Source organism: Rissa tridactyla, chromosome 1 (assembly GCF_028500815.1).
Source record: "Rissa tridactyla isolate bRisTri1 chromosome 1, bRisTri1.patW.cur.20221130, whole genome shotgun sequence".
Taxonomy (NCBI): Eukaryota; Metazoa; Chordata; class Aves; order Charadriiformes; family Laridae; genus Rissa; species Rissa tridactyla.
The window spans coordinates 140186636-140206394 of NC_071466.1; the positions used below are offsets into that span (position 1 = coordinate 140186636).

The 19759-nt window shown below is 40.2% G+C and overlaps 2 protein-coding genes across 2 annotated transcripts in view; both read left to right on the forward strand.

Annotated features, from left to right (window-relative positions):
• Nucleotides 1–12436, forward strand: part of VWF (von Willebrand factor) — a 145598-nt gene extending 133162 nt beyond the window's left edge. The window contains exons 48-52 of the mRNA XM_054220138.1: nt 2739–2837; nt 4216–4344; nt 6070–6109; nt 10197–10294; nt 12089–12436. Coding sequence (XP_054076113.1) covers nt 2739–2837; nt 4216–4344; nt 6070–6109; nt 10197–10294; nt 12089–12277 — 555 coding nt within the window. The 3' untranslated portion in view covers nt 12278–12436. The remainder of the gene's footprint in view (nt 1–2738; nt 2838–4215; nt 4345–6069; nt 6110–10196; nt 10295–12088) is intronic.
• A 6156-nt stretch (nt 12437–18592) lies between these two features.
• The window catches only part of ANO2 (anoctamin 2), a 190129-nt gene continuing 188962 nt past the window's right edge, over nt 18593–19759 (forward strand). Inside the window, exon 1 of the mRNA XM_054213085.1 lies at nt 18593–18632. Coding sequence (XP_054069060.1) covers nt 18614–18632 — 19 coding nt within the window. The 5' untranslated portion in view covers nt 18593–18613. The remainder of the gene's footprint in view (nt 18633–19759) is intronic.

A 19759-nucleotide genomic window follows, 5' to 3' on the forward strand; every position in this document is an offset into this window, starting at 1 on the left:
TTCCACTGTCCTTTTTGAAGTCTTTGCTGCTGCTTTGCTGTCATCGTCAGCAAGGAATGAGCTTGGCTGGGAAAGCCAGGGGAAAATAGCTCACATTTTTATTCCACTGACCAACAGTGGAACTGGAGTGCCTGACTACTTCTGCTCTGTCACGTAGTTTTCTCTTAGCACCAATACCTCAAGCAGAAGGAAGCCTCAGCTAGTTGCAGAGGCTGGCTTAATCTCCCCCTGTTTGAAGAGCGCAGACCAGCAGCTAAGTTTCACAGGAAAAGGCTTAAACGCCCCATCCTCTTCTGCCTTTCCCTGGATAATGCATGGAGCCCAATGGACCCAACCAAACCTGGGGTCTGTGCAAGCAGTGGCTGTTGCACCAAAAAGACACATCTCTGATGTGGTCGTATAGAATTCCTGGCTGATATTCTGGAGAGGCATACATTGATAGGGTCCCTGCAAGAGAAAGGAATAGAGTTTTGGATGAGTCCAGTTTTCAATCCCTAAGTAGAACTGGGAAGGACAATGTTTCATCTGTACTAGTTTCTTTGGTTTCATCTGTACTAGTAAACTAAACAGAGCAAGACTGCAGGCTCAAATTATGCCCTGCAACCACTTATCTTGAAGAATTGTCAGCAGTGTCCCAGTTGCCCCTTTCTAGCTAGCAAAATTCCAAATAATGCTTGTGTATAGGTCAGTGGTTAGGACAACCCAAGGCCAGCCCGTTTTGTGGTGAGAATGCAGTTTAGACATACGTACGTGTTCCACTTGTCTGCAGGGCCAGAAAACTGTCCTTGACACCCTTTATTTGATGGTACGGATGTAGCCTGTGACAAAAGGGAGAACTGGAATACTTTGTGTTGTTCTGGACCCTAATATCACCCCTTCTGTAAGGTCCGATTATATACGCAGGTTTCTGAAAGGAAAATAAATGGCCAAGCTCAGTGCTGAGCATCTTTCTCACTTCCACAAAATGTAACCTGGCAGATCAATGAAAAAAACCCAGATACACTAGAATGAATCTGCGGCTAGAAACATGTGTGCATATGGATGTTCCCACACAAAAATACACAAACATCAGTTCTTGCTTTTCAATGCAAGAAGCCAGCTGTAGAAATTAAAGGTAGAGGAATCAATAAAAATACATGGTAAAAAAATGGGGAAACATTCCTCTTCTGTTTCTTTCACCACCCACACAATTCCCAAACAGCTCTTTTCCCCCACCTGACCCAAAAGTATAGACTAAACAAAAAAGCCTGAAAAAAGGGCAATTTCCAGTTGGGCTTATTAAGCTATGGATTTCTGTTTAGGAGATGTGCAGCTACCCAAGGGAAGTTGCAGGTCTAGGTGGATGTATCCCTTTGTGGCCATTGTAATGAATCTTTGAAGCTTGAGGAGAAAAAATATCAAATAAGGTACAGAATATCTTCATCCCTCTAAGGCCAATGGGATTCACACACATACTTGGGATCTTTCCTGTCGCAGGGTCATTGATTTCATGGTATACCCAGAGCAAAAGCAATTCCTTCATAATGGATAAAATCACGGGTTAAGAGTATATATAGTCTCTCAGGAGCACCTGCTTTCTACTGGATGCTGAAGCTGTGAAAGTAAATGCACTGGTAGTTGAAGTGCAGCCAACTGCAGCATATTCTGCTCATCAGAGGCATTTTATTGACCTAATTTAGGTGCTTACATTTTTGCTAGTAGAGCAAGTTCACCTAAATAACAATGAACTATGTTTTCTTCCAATGATTTAATAGTAACCTCCCACCCTCCCCAAATTCTTTTTCTATAAAAAACATATGGATAACATGCATGCCTTCACTCAACCAGAAAGTGTTTGTTGTCTTAAAAATGTTCAGCTCATCATAAGCAGCTGTTGGTTATGTGCAGCAGCTGGAGACATTACTGTGGGACACTTCATGTGTTAACTCAGTTCCTTTCTGTTTTTTTTTCTTTTTTTTTTTCCCCTTTATCCACTCTATACCTTTCTTCCTCTCCATCTAGTGCTGCTCAGTCTCTTGTGCTCCTTTCCTTGCCACTGTTTTTCCTTCCTGTGTAATTTATGGGGCTCCATTATTCCTCTGTTCTCTTTTTCTCTCCTTTTTCATCTTATTATGTCATACCTTCTCTGATGCTCTTCTTACTTTCTGGCTTAATCAGGTCATTTTCTTTTTCTTTCCATAGTCCAAATTTTCCACTTAGCTTTATTCTCCCCTTTCCCTGCCCACTGCTGACTGGTTACCTTGCCCCTTTCTCATGGTTTAAGCACTTCAAACTCCTTTTCCAAGTTGCGCTGCGTAGTATTCATTAGCTTCACAGAGAAGCTCCTGCATGCCACAAATACAAACTGTATGTCACTCAAAACATTTTAATAAGTTTCCTACCCTCTCCTACTGTCATGTGTTGTTTAGTGGACCTGGCTCAGCAACTGTCATAGTCAAAGAATATTGAATTTAGTGGTCACAGGAGGCTTTGTACTTGGAAATAAACTTATGTCCCTATTATATAATAAATCAGTACAAGGATTAATGCCAGCCTTTATAAAACAACAACAAAAAACCCCCACAAAAGTATGCAACTAATTAGATTAAGCTAGTCTAGTCCTACTGTTTAAAAAAGCATTTTGGTGGCTATCGCTTTGTCTGTTGAATTTTTTTTAAAAAAAAAAACAACTCTACAAATAAGTGGAGGAACCATGCTCAAAGCAAAATAAACCCAGAAAAATGTCCTTTACCTTCTAGAATTACAGAAGGCAGGAACTCCCTGGCTCTTGCTGTGGAAAATGTGTGCCAACTTCATGTGGCATCAGGCTGAGAGATGGAAGGCTTAAATACCTTCAGGTAAGTTTTTAGCACTCTTACTTATGAGTAAATGTAAATGTAGGACAGACTCCTGGTGAACCCGCGAAAAGTGCTTTTTTTTCCTCCTTTTTGATTAGGCAGCATGGTATTGCTTGTGCCTTTTCTCTTATGTCTCAGAATGGTGTTTTGGTTTTTTGTTGTTGTTGTTTGTAAATGAAAAAAATGAGACTTCACACCACAGTGCAAAATTATAGAGTGACAGTCTAGATGTACCTGCAAGCATGAATATTGTCAAGGAACTTTAACTGGAACATGAGCTCAAACAACTACTTAGAGGAAATTAAAAAGCTCATTTTTAAATGAGAAATGGATAATTTAAATTGAAAATGTGAATTTTGAAAAATTTATCCAGCATGATAGGTTCTTAAACAGGAGTGGATATTTTTTCTGGTTAAAATCCATCAGCTTGTCACAAGAAGCAGAATATATAACATTTTATTTTCTTCCATTCCTGAACTAAGATTTAGATGGGGAAAGTATGGGAAGAACAATGAAGCTGGTGAGGGGTCTAGGGCACAAGTTTTTTGAGGAGCGGCTGAGGGAACTGGGTTTGTTTAGCCTGGAGAAAAGGAGGCTGAGGGGAGACCTTATCGCTCTCTACAACTACCTGAAAGGAGGCTGTAGCGAGGTGGGGGTCGGTCTCTTCTCCCAAGTAACAGATGATGGGACAAGAGGAAACAGCCTCAAGTTACACTAGGGAGGTTTAGATTAGATATTAGGAAAAATTTCTTCACTGAGAAGGTTGTCAAGCATTGGAACAGGCTGCCCAGGGAAGTGGTTGGGTCGCCATCCCTGGAGGTATTTAAAAGGTTGGTAGACCTGGCCCTCAGGGACATAATGGCAGACTTGGCAATGTTATGTTTACAGTTGGACTCGAGGACCTTAAAGGTCTTTTCCAACGTAAATGATTTTATGATTCTATGTGGAGGTGTGGGGGTGGTTTTATGTATTTTTTTAAAGAAGCTCCCAAGTCAGCCAGAAGTTATTTACTCATATACATATATACACACACACGTCTCTTTAAAATAAAATTCATAGCCAAACTCCCAAGTTTCTCACTTAGAATAGTTTCTCTTTTCAGTTAATGGAAATTTCTTCTCTGTTAAGAGCTGAAAAAGGTCAGGTTTTGGAAGTCTTGACTGAGCTGCAATCAATATGGCTATGGAAGTAAACAGAAGATGGTGACTTTGTTGACAAATAATTCTGTTTACTAAAGATTTCCATGTTTTATAAACCTCACCACCCCGGTATGTTAATTGAAATATCAATACAGGAATAGTCAGGTTGTATAGTATCCTGAAAACTTACTGTCCCATGTTGTTTCTGTGTAAAGCTAACAACCTTTAATTCTTTACAGCCGAATGAATCACTTCAGGATGGCTGTGATAGTCACTCCTGTAAAGTAAATGAGAAAGGGGAATTTATCTGGGAAAGGAGAATCACTGGCTGTCCTCCATTTGATTCCAGAAGATGTCTGGCTGAAGGAGTAAGTAGTGAAATGGGTCCTGCTTCCAGGTTAAACATAGCCTCTGTCATGTTTATGGTTCTGTATATAAGTACCTTATGTGTATTGGGGTGGAAAAACCCAACCCTCTCCCAGCATCTTGGCTAAACTGAATTTGAACTGTAAGTTTTCTTTATTATAAAATACCTGCTGGTTTTATGTGGGACTATACTGCAGGGGAGATGCTGAGATTGCAGTAGTTCTGTTCCATATGAAGCAGCAAACATAAGAAAATGGTTGTTCTAATGATATTTTCAGTTTGGTATCCAGAGCAAAACTGTGTGGATAATTACACAAACTGAGAAAACAGTCAGATCAGACACTTTTTTTTTAATTATATGAATATGCATATGAAATGCTAAGACTTTTTTTTTCTCTACGCTCATAGGAAGTTAGGGAAAGGAATGTTCACAATGCTGTAGGAAGAGCTCAGACTTCCACATTTGCAGTTGCTTGGTATAATGGTATAATAAACCCCCCCCTCGACATGTCCACCCATCTTTCCTGTGATTTGAGGTTAGCCATGCACTGAGGAACAGAGTGCAGGTTGGGATGTAGCATATGGGGTCCTGCTTTTGCTCGTCTAGCATCACACAGGTGTTTACATCCACCTGTCCCCATTTTCTTGGGCACAAGAGGAAGCAGGAAACCTTTAACAAAGTTTGTGCCCAAACCTCTCTCTACATACCTATCAAGCAAATGGAGGATTTGATATGTATAATGCAGGAGGAATAAAGCTTCTACAGTGCATGTCTCACTTTGTGAAATCAGTACAGCACACACAGTTTTGTTATACGGAGATTTAGAAAAATGCTGGATTATGTTACAGGTCTAGGGTTATACATATATATTCATATTCTAAAGGTCTTCATTGAAAATCAGTGAAGAGTAGTTTACTTTTTAACTAGAACTTCCCAAACTGCATTTATTCTCCTCCCATCAAAAAAACCAAACCAAACCAAAAAAAACCAACCCACCACAACTTTTTCATCTATAAAATTCCATCTGGTTACAGATGGAAAGTTTAGGTTTTAGGTTTTTTAATTAAAGCAGCCTCCAAACTTTTGCCTGTATGTTCATGTGTTTAGAGCAACAATGGCATCATCCTGCGGTATAAATATTTATCCATTTTTCCTTTCACTATGGGTTTTCAGTAATTTTCCACCATACATGTATTTCTCAGAATTATTTTCTACATTATAGTAATGAAACAATAAAATTTTTGGCTGTTGAAACTTATTTGACAGATGTGATATTTTATGATGATTTGCCTGAACACTTTCAGCTGTTGTGGAATAGGCATGCTTTCATCTATATTGCTAAAAAAATCAAGAGGGAATGTTTAACTTCCTTTCTTAAACAGACATAAGACTTGAATGCTATTGGTTTTATCCTTCTGGTTCCCATACATTTATTTGTATTCAATGTCTTTACTTTTGAAAGCTCCTAATATAAGGTGAAAGCTATGTTTTCAGGTTGTGGAACTTGCTAATATAGTCATTTTCCATCATCTACCAACAATCACAAGTTCAAAACCTTAAAATGGATAAAGAGATGATTACTAATGTAGATTTATAATTTTGTACAATATAGAAATACAATTTTCTTGCCTAATGCCCCGTTTTAAACATCCTTTTGTATTCTTCCAGCAGAACAAATGGGTATTACTTGTGCCAAAATAGAAGTTTCCTTTGTTTATTTTTTTAGGGCAGAATTACAAAACTTGGCAATACCTGCTGTGACACATGTAAGTAAATAAGCCAAAATTTTTTGTATGGAAATTGCAGAGAGTGTAAGCTACTGGGTAAGGAGCTACGTTTTGCATAAGATGCAGTTTAATGAAATGGAGCTAAGCAATGTGGTTAAAATAAACCATCAAACAAGTCCATCCTCTGATCGGGATACTGCTGCATGTTTTGTCCGCTGGAACACGTGTTTTGACAGTATTCACAAGTGCTTAGAAAGAAACAGATACTCTCCACATTTTATGCAGATGTTAATTATGAATGTTTTATTTTATTGTTCATCTAAAGATGATAACAGTAACAGTATTATACACACAGGTTGACAAGTCACATAACCTGATACTGAATATGTGAGGCAACCACTTCATGAATAATCAATCAACTTAAAATGAATTCAGCAACCCCCCCCCCCCCCCCGGTATCAGTAATGTAATTTTGCTTGTTTTTTTGATGATGTAATAACCAAAAAATGGTAGGGGAAATGCCTGTTAAAAGTGCATTCCTATTGAATGGCCTGACTGCATCTTCAATTCGTCAGTTTAGGAGTCAGTCCTGCAACTTTTAATTTCATGCATCGTTGTGTAGATAATCCAAATGTCAATCAGGCTGTGAGCGCAGGAAGGGTTTGCTTACATGAGGAAGGATTGCAGGGTTGGGTTCTCATTTCTAAAATGAATCTCTGATGCTTTTGTGAACAGACAACCTCTCAGTTTTCTCCTTTGTAAGTAAAAAAATAATAATACTGTAGTTCATTTAAATTAAAAAAAAAAAAAGGCAACAAAAGGTCGATACTCTCTTCTAAGGTCAGAATATCAACATCTTGCCTGTGTTCCGTTATCTCTTTTATTTTTTTCCTCTGTGCATGCGCTAATAAATAAAAGATGGCCAGCATAGCAGCCTATCACCACACTGGCACAGTAACTGCTGTAATAATACCCCTGATGAAGGACGTTAACTCCTAGAGAGTTCGCAGCCATTGCCCGTCTGTATAAGCCCTGAGTTCCGGCTTGAGAAATAGAAGTCAGAAAGCTATTGAGATAGACTGTCATCAAATGGCTCAAACAGGTAATTTAGTTAAGAGAGCGTTCATCTACCGGGCTTCAAGGAAGGAATACTGAAAATTATTTATGAACAAAAACAGATTTTAAGGTCTAAAAGACAGGGTGGTGGGCAGGCTCTACTAATTGAGAATGCCTATCACTGCAGTTGAGGAGAGGAGAAATCCAGTTCCAAATGAGAACAGTTCAATACATATATTTATTTAACAGTTATAGTGATTTAAAAATGATACCTCCTTGCAGCAGCAAAAGCAAACTGATCCAAGTGAAATATCACCTGTCTAAAACGGCCCATATTGTATGGGCCTTCAAATCCTTATTCCCATTGATATAGCTAAAAACTGAAAAGTCCTGTATTACTACACAGTCCTATTCCTGGTCACTTCTCTATTCAGGGACCTCCATAAGGAACAAGCCAACATACCGCATCCAGCCAACTAACCGTGGGTTATCAATTGAAGGACAGTGATTAACACGTAGCTTTGAATCAAACAGATACTTTTAGATCCCAAACTCTCTTTCTCTCTCCTCTGTATTTATATCTTTCCACCAGGGCACTCAGTAGCAACATGCAATCTGTTACATACTCTACAGGGAACACCAAGGCTTGGCAAAGCTACTGTAAAACCAGAGTAGTTTAATTATTCTTAAAAGTCAGATATGAGAATAATCAGTTTCTCATGGACACAGAGACTTAGATATGGGTTACGTTGCCTTCCCAGGTCTTGAGAAAGTTTGTCTTTCAGACACCTCAGTACCATAAAGATCTGGGCAAAGAACTTGTTCTCTCAAGTTCAAAGCACAGGTCAGGGTGATGCCTTTGGTTCAGTAGAGTCTCTCATGGCTTTGAACAAAGGTTTTTAAGTAGCCAGTTTTCCCTTTCCGTGTTATGCTTTCACAATTGTAGTTTGTTAGTGTGTCTGAGGGCATTGTTCCAGGTTTTAAGTACATAAGAGTGCATAAGGCTTATTATTTTCTCATTAGATTTTTGTGGTACTAGCAAAGGACTTGATTATTTGCAAAGGATAATCCTTATTTTCCCACTTAAGAAAGAAGTTGCATCTCTGCTTCTTACCTCTTTTCCCTGATGATCTCAATTGCATATGTCTCCTTTGCAAAGGAGGCACAGTCTACAAAAAAAAAATAAATGAGAGTAGTGAAGTAACTCGAGAATGAGTTGATAAGTCAGGATCAAAAAGGTGATGAAGCTGTGTTGAGTCTGATTACAATTATTTTGTTTGGACTTTTCAGTTGTGTGGACACAATTGCGTATTCCTTCCAGGTGGACAAGTTTTATCAAATGAAGTGATGAAATAAAAACACTTTTCAAGCTCTTTTTTTTTTTTCTTTTTTTTTTGTTTTTATGAACCGTAAAGTCTTAGCAAGGCACAGAGCCGATTTGGTACTAACATTCCCATGGAAAAGGTATTGAAAGCTCTATTTGCTGCTAGGAAGATGGATACATTTCTCTTCAACTTATGTTATCTACTTAGTTGTGCAGTTGGCCAGCTGAATTCCTTCAGCTCTCTGAAATGCTCTTGCGTAGTACGTAAAAACTAGTCCAGTATTCTGGTAAATACAGAAATTCTATTGGTTGGCTAGAAATAAGTAAAAGTAGGAGCCTGTTTTTACAGACAGGTATAGCACTATGTTAACAGCACAAAGAACTGCTGTTTGCAGTGCATAAAATATCCACTTAAAAATGCATTAGCTCCTTCACAAATCTTTAGATGTGGACCAAAACAGACGAGAGTGTTCAGAATAAAATATTCTGGATTAGCCTGTATTTGAGCGTGCCAATGGCGAGGTTCCCTTCGGAAGTGGAGGAGCAGAGTCACTGTTGACTACTGCAGTTAACAGGTCATAGCAAACCAACCTCACTTCACAAAGAGGGATCAGCAGATTCCCTGAGCTTGCACCCTCTGCACATAATAAATCCAGACCTACTGCCTCCTTTGTGGATTTCTTGCTAGATAGAAAAAATCAGGGAGAGTTTACCTAACACTAAACGCAAAAAGTATTGGAAAACAAGTATTGGAGTATTTTATGATTTACTGAACACAGTGGAAACGTTCCTATTGACCCAAAGTTAGATTTTCACAGAATTAGTTCTCTAATTTTATTGTTTTCCTAGTTTTTCTTTTTGTCACATTAGGTTTTTTGCAAACTGCACCACACATTCAAGGACTGTTAGGAGTTGTCAAATCTAGGAGCTTGATAGAGACAAGGCTGCCACAGCTCCTTGTCCCCAGGTCCGGGCAACAGTGAGGCTGGGCATGTATCCCAATAGGAACACACACAAACACGTGTACAACTTGCAAGCACGCGTTCTTTACACACATGCAAAGAAACACTCAGTACTCTGGCAAACAGCACCCACATTCTCACCAAACCACCTTAATCCCTCTCTTCCCCCACCTTTGGTTTCTCCCCTAAAAATCCCGTGATAGGTAAGTTTTGTAGGATCCCAAAACATTCTTCCCTAGCACCACATAAGGAGTCCCTGAAGGCAGTGACCCACCTCAGTCTGTAAGGTGATCTGGAGAGCTGCTCCCACTGACTCATCTTGAAGGGCATCATCCCAAGGCAACGGGACCTCTCTCCTGTGACAGCCCCAGGAATAGCCAGGGCAGGGTGCTCTGTTTCTCTGATTAGGTTACTGGGGTTCTGCTCGCCCAATTTACCAGTGAACTATCTTTAAAAGGAGAGTTACCCAACACAGAAGCCAACAGGTAAAAAGCAGACAGTAGATGGCAGGGTGACTTTCAAACAAAGTAGTCAATTGAAAAGAAACATGAGGGAAACCCTGCTCTCTGGTGGAATTTTAGGGCTGAAGTGTGTTATAATCACACAGCTCTGCATTAATTACTCTAAGGAGACACACCTAATTCTCTTGCTAGGAATCTTACCAGTAGTGATGTCTCACTAACAGCAATTTCAGTAATAAGGGAAAGGGAATTTAAAAAAGGCAATTGTCAGCACTGTTAAACACTTCGTTTCTTATTTTTTTATTTTTTTTTTAACTTGGTAGGTGTGGAAGTGGAATGTCGACCAGTAAGTAGCAGACTGCAGTATAGGAATACCAATGGATGTGTGGCTGAAAAGGAAGTGCCTATTTCTCACTGTGAGGTAAATAAAAAAAAAGACACAAAAAGCAAACCCCCCCTCCCCAAGCCCTGCCCTTGCCCCCTTTCTCCCTTCCACAAGGGAAACCTTTGCCTCCACTATGGCTTCACTACAGTAAGTGCAGCATCGGTTTCTGTCCTTCTCATTGATTCACTCAGTGTAAACCTCATTGGCATTTATTTCCTAAAGTAATTTCGTGATGCTGAATTTTCTCTATTCAAGCCAGCATGAAAAAAGGCACATACGTTAGACACAAAGGCTTTGTTCATACCGCTCTCCTTTGCTTCCATCAGAAATTAACGACTCTGAAGTAGCTTTATTAGGACTTTCTTCATAAAGAATTTTCATCTTAGTATTAGTGAGGCTGATTTTCAGATCTGAGTCTACAATTAAGCCCACGTATCCCTCTTCAGGCTCTGAAGTTGATTTCTGAGAGTGTGAATAGGTATTTAGATGCATGATACTTTAAAAGATGTTTAAACTTGGGTGCTACGATTTGACTTCTGTGCTCTGTAAGTGCTCTGAGCACTAATCTGTTTGTCTTGTGCATTTCTTCCATAATCAGATTAGAAGTTTAATTTCCTGCCCATTACTGATTACACCTTATAGGGCAACTTCCATTTGGAACAGCAGCGTGGTTTCCCTTCTGGACGTTCCCATCTCTCTGAGACTGGGAACCAAAGATGACATTCTCTTCCAAGACTGGGTTGTAGCAGAATAGATGCTCAATCCAAGATAACCAAGCTTCATACAAGGATTCTATAAAATCCCAACTATGCCATACAAGGGTGGCAGTCAAGAAGATGGCTTGCACCCAGCCCCTTGAGTATTCTCTTTAATTAAGGCAGTAGGCAAAATGAGTCCCTCTCTTTCCCATGACTACTGGGAAAAGAATGGGAACAGAGAGAAGTATTAAGGGCACACATGCCTGAGCTTTTCTGGCAAAGGACCTTCATTTGCTACACAAGTCTTAATAAGAGTGGAAGCTTTAAGAAAAGCAACGAAAACACTTACCTTTTAATTAAAAAATAAATTCTTGACCTCTTGTCCTGTCCACAAACTCAATGATAACCAGGTCCTTAGCCATAAAGTCATATGTATTGAAGATTCACCTGCAAAAGTACAGATTTTATATTGCTAATCTGTCCATATATTGAGTAAACTAAGTACTCCTGCTATAGCTGGTGTAGAGAACAGTTTTTCTAAAGTCCTCCCTGATAATGCTATATAATTTTTTGGTATTCATCTCAGAAATAAGAATGCAGAGCCTCAAAAAGAAAGGGACTCTGACAGAGTTTGATGTGGGGCTATTTGTTTTTACATTATGAAAGCTTATAGCTACAGCCATTGATGGCTTGGTCTAAATTAGTAAAGTGTCCAGAGAAGTAGAACAAGGAAAAATAGCAGCCAGCAGGACAGCCATTGACGTGTAGCTTGCCATGTTTTGGCTAAAGCACTTTCCGAATGCACAATCTCATATAGCTGAGATGATTACCATAGGTGCTTAGAAGCCAATAATATAGCCCTGGACATCACCTATGATATCTTAAATTATAGGCTTTTTTTGTGTGATCAGTTTCTTCACCTCTCCTTCGCTATGCTTATGCTCATAAGACATTACACTTTGACCAGCACCCCACACTCTGGTATCAGATACTTGTCTCTGAGTTTGTGTTTTACAGCAGAGCACTGAACTCTAGGAGAAGCTGTCCACGGATGTTTTCTAGGGAAGAACGTGGATTCTGATCTCACTGAAATCTGGCATGTTCAAACTCGGTATCTCTTTTTTCCATTCAGGGCAAGTGCAGAAGCAATACCAGATACTCTGTTCAGACAGGGAAATGGGAAGACCTGTGCAGCTGCTGTACTGCCACTCAAACAACCATAGTCACGATCCCCCTCCGGTGTGCCAATGGGACGGTGGTGCAGCATTATATCCCTTCTGCCTCTCAGTGTGAATGCTATTCTCGGAAGTGTACAGACTGAATATTTCTAAGAAGCCCAGTTGTGTAATCTCAAGTTTTATGATGAAGGAACTTTGCAGTGCAAGCCTCATTTTCTCTTTGTAGACCGTTTTATCCAGTAGAATCCCAACTAACTAATTGTATCAACGTAGCAAACAATAAAACTTACTAGCACAATGGAGCATGTTTTGATTATTGTATTGTTCTCTTTCATCTTCACCGGGTAAAGTAATTCACGTTATTTAAAATATTAAAAAAAAAAAAAAAAAGCAAACCCACAACACAGTAACAGAAATAATTGCTTCTACTTAAAAAAACATATCCCTGTCGGGGTTTAGCCTCAGACGGCAACAAAGAACCACGTGCCGCTCGCTTGGGCTTTCCCAATATGGGAAGAATTGGAAGAAAAAGGCAAAACTCGTGGGTTGAGACAAAGGCAGTTTAACAGAACAGGAGAGGGAACAAGCAAACAACAACAATAACACGGACAGAGGAATACACAAACACGGTTACGGAACCGCCGCTCACCGACTGGAGCCGGGACCCCCTCCAAGCGGGGGCTTCCCACCCCCTCCCCCGGCAGCTCGGGGCGAGCGTGGCTCACAGGGCATGGGATACTTGTGGCCCCGTGGAAAATTAGCCCTACCCCCGCCGGAACCAGGACAATCCCAAAGCATTTAGCATTGTCTTCAGAGACATTACATTTGCATTCCCCACTTGAGACCTTAGTGACACACTGTGGACTTTTACGGTTTTGCTCTTTTTTTCCCCTCTTGTCAAGGAGTACAGAAATTATGGCATAAGATTTCATAGTAAGAGGCTCATGTTCTTGGTACACAAACAATACTGGATATGTCTCAGACAACCAAATGTATTTCTGCAATGCATAGACATGTTCCTCCTGAAGCTGAATGGAAAGAAATTGTGTGCTGAGGACAGGCTGCATGACTTCTGCAAGTCCTCAGTACTTGTGAATGGGGCTGAGGGATAGCTCTTACCTATTTATTTGGCACTTCCGCATATCAATTGAAGAGACGGCTTATGAATAATTTCCCTTATTTCCAAACACCAGAACTTCATCTGTTGCATTAACTACAAAAGTTAGAGTTCTTTCAAATGCAGAATTGTCAGTGGCAGGTTTAATTTAGTTACTGCTGCCAGGGATAAATTTAGCAGAATTTCATCTCCACTTGGTCTGGTCAGGATATGGAAATCAAAAGGCAATCAGAAGGTTGTTGATCCTGGTGGAATATAATGCCAGTCAAGCAGTTTCATTGGGAAGTGCTAATTTCTCAAAAATATGAACGAGGGAAAACTGTTCATTCTATTCGCCTTTTTGAAAGACAAGAAATATTTAAAATTCTCATTCAATTTACTTTTTTAAAAATATATATAAATATAAAAATCAGCTATATATGCCTCCTATTGTTATAAAAAAAACCCCCAACCACCCCAAATTTTCCCTATGTTTGTGATAGAATCACTAAGGCTTAGGAATAGGCTGTGGGTGAAAAAAAATCATAGTTTTTCCAGCTCTAGCAGAAGTGAACCAGTGAAAAGCATATATAGAAGTCCTGAAGGGTAAGAGTGCTCCAGAGAAGTCTAGCAGGAAATCAGGGCAGGAAATCAGGTTATCCTTGTGCAGTTTTTAGGTTGGCATCTGTAGAAATGGAAGGCATTTCAGAGGACACTGTCACCATTGTCCCTGGGTCACAGGGAGGAAAGTTTTGAGATGAAGAGCTATTGCTTCTCACATGAATGCCAATGCGACATTATTAAACAGGTCAAAACACCTCCCCATCTGCATGAATGGCTCCCTTTGGGAGCAAACAAAAACTCCCTCTGTGCTTTCAACTAGAAAGGCAAGTTGTATTCCTTTTTGAGAGGAACCAGGCAGATCCCTTCTTCATCTCTTTTGCCATTCAGCTGTGGATTCAACACATATTGAATTGTAGGCCCTTTTTTCCCTTACTATTATTTATTCAAGACATCCTCTATTGCTGGACAGTGCTAGGAGAAGCTCAGGGCTTGGGCTTTCTGTGCATCTCTGTTTCTTCTGCTACGGGACCACAAAAACCCCAGGGAGGGAAACCAAATTTTAATTGATCCCAGTCCCACTTACTGCAGTAGATCTCTGTCACCAGTTTTCCTCCATCCTCGCACTAGTTCCTTGTAGCTGGCTCTGGATGTTAAGCTCCCCGGCAGATGGATTTGGGTCACCCAGGTAATCAACTGCACAGCAGCTCATGCTGAAGCTGCAAATAAGCAACACTTGGAACAGCAGCCTGCAACATGAGAGAGAACCAGAGAAAAGGGGTGGATAGAGATAAAAGGCAATGTCTTACTCTTCCCCTCACCATCGCTGGACTGCCCCTTTGTTTCCATTGGTGCCCTCACCCAGACTGACCTTTCTTAGCTCATGAAACAGCATTGCAGCTAAGGATTCAGGGACATCTTCTAATCAGATAATTGTATAAGTCAGGGACCAGCTTATTGGCATAGGGAGCACACACAGGAGCATCCACAGGGGCAGAGATGGAACCACAGTTTTCTGGAGCTTCTGAAAAACAGACACATGCAGCAACAAAGTGGATGGAAGGATCTGCCCGACAAACAGACGAGCATTCCTGCTTTCATTACTTCTGCCTCAATTAACAAGAAATATCTTGTGGATCTAAGTGTCTCAAGAGAGAAAAAGACTTAAATAAAGATATTGGCTTTCATAGTAGAGCAATTAGTATTTTTTCCTAAGGAGCTCCAGGTTATTTATTGGAAAACTTCTTGGTTATAAGATCAAATTCATAGCAGAAGTAACTCAGTGTGATTGGATGAACAGAACTGTATTAAGACTTTACACCGCTTCAAGAACACGTGTCATACTGTGTGGTTTTCTTCACCTTCCTTGGTTGCAATTTTGCTTTCAGGCACCCATGCCAGTGCATTGATTAAAGTGGGTGTGCAATACTTCCCATGAGAACTTATTGGGTTTTCTTACAGAATAGAGTTCTGTGGACTTCTGTATGGTCTATATGTTATTATTCAGGCCTGGCTATCACCTATATATTCCAAGCAAAGACAAGGCCCTCTTGTGCTCAAGGCCAGAAGGAGCTTCTTCCTTGAAAATCCTGTCATAGAAACAGACAAGCAGGAAAAAGCAAGAGGAAGGGAATATTATAACATCTCCCTTGACAGACTGAGAAGCTACATACATTTGTCACCTTGACCTGCTGGCATGAGAATCAAACTTTTTCAGGCAGCCTGCCCCAAAAGAGCTGTCTTTCATCTAAGGCTTTAACGGTGCCAGTAAGGCAATGGGCTTAGACTTCCTCCATGCAGGTTCTGATTGCCTTTCACACAGACCGGTTCCATTTAATGCAACTCTGCTGTTTTCAGAAGCAGTCTTCCCTAGCAGAAGTGAAGAACGTAATCATGCCTATATTCAAGTATCTGCTTAGTAGAGAGTTGTGTACTGTATGAGTGGTAGTGTGCCCACACATCAGACAGCGCTGTGCTTCAGACTGCTTTATTGACATTCACCAGCAGAATCCAGGCTTTGAGGAACATTGTTTTTCAACTTGTACGTACTGCTTGTTTTGAGCTATCTTAGTCTTTGCCTTTCTGCCAATGATTCAGAAGGCGTCCCACCACTTCAGAAGACCAGCTGGATCGTTAAGCATGCTACAGGATAGATTTACAGGAACATTAAATGGATTTGGGGAGGAGTCTTATATAACTTCTTAATTATTAAAAGCATCTAATCTCTCTGATAACTTTTACAGACTCGTAAGCACCACTCCTCTACAGCAGGTGAAACACAATGTAGTACATTGGTATTATTTGTCTCAGCTCTGCATTGTCAGCTAACCCCATATCCAGGTGCCTCAGGAAACATAGCGATGCCAAGCTATGATTTTCTCCATTGGAAAATGGCCTTAAAAATAGACTACAGACTCAGTTCCATTTTAACCAGATGGATATTGCTTCCTATCATATTGCCTCCTGTGTATATTATTTATTACCTCAGCTAACTGTATTACCTGTAACGGACCCATCCTTATGTCTTATAGGAGCTAGTAACTTGAACCCACGTAGGTAGAGCTTTGTGTCCACAGGGATTCCAGCAGGACCTGGCTCTACGTTCCTACACTATCCAAAATTAGTGGGTATGCCTTTCTGTTCTATCATTTAGTTGGTGCAGCATATAATGTGGATATAAAATAGCATAATTTTAAGCAAATATTCATTCCCCTCTCCCGGAGATATGTACATACAAAGCAGTAGGTTTGCTCTGTGTCAAGGGAGCAGATTAATTGGTTATAAAACATCAAGGCTAAAAGCAGTTCAACAGTTGCTTCTCTTGGAGTATTCTCTGCCCCACTTTGCTAGCAAAAAGTTACCGGGAGCTCTATGTGATTGCACTATTGCCCTGTAGAAAGTAAGCATAAACATTGAGATCTGTGTAACTGTGGACATTTCAGCAAAGCAATCAAACAAAGAGCAATTAATTTGTTCAAAGCGATGGGGTGGTTATGCAATCAAAAAAAATTACAGGCCTCAAAACTTGTATGCGTGGGCTAGTGTGCAAACAAAAGACTATATGAAGTAGCATCCCCCCTACTAGAGAACTTAACACGCAGCAACTGAGAATACTTTTTTTGATTTTTTTTTTATTTCTGTGATCTAATAGTTTTTAGACTAATCAGTCCAGAAACTTTGGAATCCAGGTTGTTGCCTGTTTTGTAACTGAAAGCCGTTCTGAGGTTAAGATACTAGCAGGGTAAGAAGAACAATGATTTGATACCTGTTGATACATTACTTAGAAATTAGGAAATGCCATTCCAAAGGAGGAACTAAGAAGGGTGGGGCAATTTAACTTTCCCTATATGAAGACATTATTCTATGTGAATAGAAAAGTAATTATTAAAAAAGTATTCTGTAACGTTTAAAAGTACTCACCTTCCCTGTATGCATAAAGACCCTAATCATTACTTTTCCCCTTTTGTCAGGGGTAAATCATAGCACAGAAAAGTTTGACTGACCTGTATAAAGCCATTCAAGATGGAGTCTGGGGTCCTAACTTCTCTCCTTTTTAAGTAAAACCAGGCATACAGCATTAACGTAGGTTACACATAAAATTCCTCATATGGCACTTCAGTTGAGCTGAAATAAACAGATGAACGCAGTCATCTAATTTAATCTCATTCTCTTTGGTCTGACTATAGTCATTTCATTAAAAGGGAAACGACCTCATGACAATTTGTCTGGAGTTTAAAGCAGCATGTGTATTTCTTAGCCTTGCTGGGAAAGTTTTACAGCACCCAGCCCAAGTTTTGGGACACAACAGCCACACCGGTCCCTGTATAAACTCAGTATCTTTGACTGATAGTTTAGCCACAGTACATCTGTACATTTCTCTGTGATATAGAAAACTGCTATTCTTGCTGGTCATGACACAGTGCGCGATGCTAATTCACAAGCTAGTAGAAACACTGTACTTTATTCAGTCACTGAATAAATCCATTTCCCCCTCTCACTCTAGTGAAACTCTTGTAGTGTCCTAAATAGGCTAAAAGAAGAAAAAGGTTTGAACTCCAAATAATTACACCTCCCTCCAATTATCATTAGCAGATAAAAGTCCTTTCTCAGATGGTATTAGTCATCAACAACTTTTCTTCCCAATACATTGCTTAAATAATAAGGTTGCAGGCTAAGCAGGATCCATCACCCGTTCTGATTAGACAGTTGATTACAAGATAATCCCCTGAATATTTCATGCAGGAATGACAGTGCTGCATCCAGGCAGTAAGGTAACTTGAGTAGTTGAGATAGAGCCTTATAAAAAGGTTTCTGCACTTACCTCCTACCTGGAAGCACTGTAAAGCTTTGCTTTACAGCAAAGACACTCTTCCCCACAGAAACCACCTCCAGGATAGTCTAATCCTTGAATAACAGTTTTTGGGACAGAGCTGGCTGGTTTTGCATTAGCTTTTTTCTTCCTTTCCTCCACTGCCTTCTGGGGAGTTAGGACAAGATATGTCTCTTGTTACGTTGCTTGTTGAGGCATTATGGAGCATGAAGACAAGATGCTGAAGTTCCAGCAGAGAATTGCCATGGCCTCTCAGGTCATGGGAGTTTTTCCTTGTCCCCTCTCTTTCCTCCATGATAGTAATCACGAAAACAGAAGGTCTCGCTAATTAGCTTCAGTTTGTGGTTTGCTGACAGCAGGATCAAGCCAGGATGGAAATAGCTGCTAGTGCTGTTCACTACTTAAGCCAGGGCAGAAGCAGATTGTGCACACGGTCAGTGTAGCCACATCCTATTAGCACTGACGCAACTTCCAGCCAAACCTCCAGGCAACATGGAAACACACAAACCCGGTAAGTTTATTCTCTGCTTCATTGTTAATTGCTGCCTATGAAGTTTAATAGGTGGAAAGGGGGTGGGTAACAGAGAAAGGAATACTTTGAAAGGACTTATCTGTCTTCTTTCAGGACATTTTCAAAAAAGGAAATACAAAAAGAAAAATCTGTGGCCCAGGTTACATGCAGACAGCTCAGAGACAAAACATGCAGAGTTCATTTCTTCTGAAGTCTCGGGAGTGCAGCTGTGGGTCAGTGTTGTGATCCTTGTGGAAAAGACAATCGCTAGGCAAATGTCGTGTGCTGGACTTCTGCTGTTTCCACCTGCATTTGCCTTATTGCAATGCAACTGGGGGGAGTGAGCGTTATCCTTTTTCAGAAGACAATGTGCAGCAGTGAGCTTTCAGTTCCCATATGCGAGGAACAAATCTGCTCAGTGCATAAAACCTTTGTGTTTGAGTTCCCAGTGTACAAGCTTACAATAATGTTCAGGGCTGATACTGTGTCACTATTACCTTACTGCTACAGTCAAAAGCTCTGTGGTTCTTTCCACATTATCTCATTGTTTCTGGGGCCGCAGCTCTGCTATGAACTCCAAACTATGTTACACCTCACTGAATTCTGCTATTTCTGTGCTTTCCCATCCAGTCTCCTTCCTAAAATTATTTGTATATCAGACCACAGTGTGCAAAGAGCCATTAGATTTAATGCCTACTGCTGATCTTTGTTTAGTTATTCCAGTGTCCTTTTTCTATCTCTGGACCTTCACTGTTGGACTTAGTCCTGATATATGCTTTATGTCGGAAAAATCTGGTATTTTCTGTAATCTTTACATGTAGAGTAGAATTGGGAAAAAAAACCTACCAACCCAAAACAACCAAAACCAACAGGAGGGGAGTCTGTAAAGTTATATGCACAGTTGTGTTATATAGATATAGCTCCATTAATTCTTCAGGTAATGTAAATATTCATAAGGCATCTCAGGGTTTTGTGTTTTGTACTGTGTGGTTCCCACACCTGTCTCCACAGCTCTACTCTGTTTCCTTCATTCTTGACCATTCAGGTTCATAGCCTTCCACCCTTTAAGAGACTCTTTGTCTCATGGTATGTGCCAGAGGTGAATGAGCATCTTCATTAACTGAGGT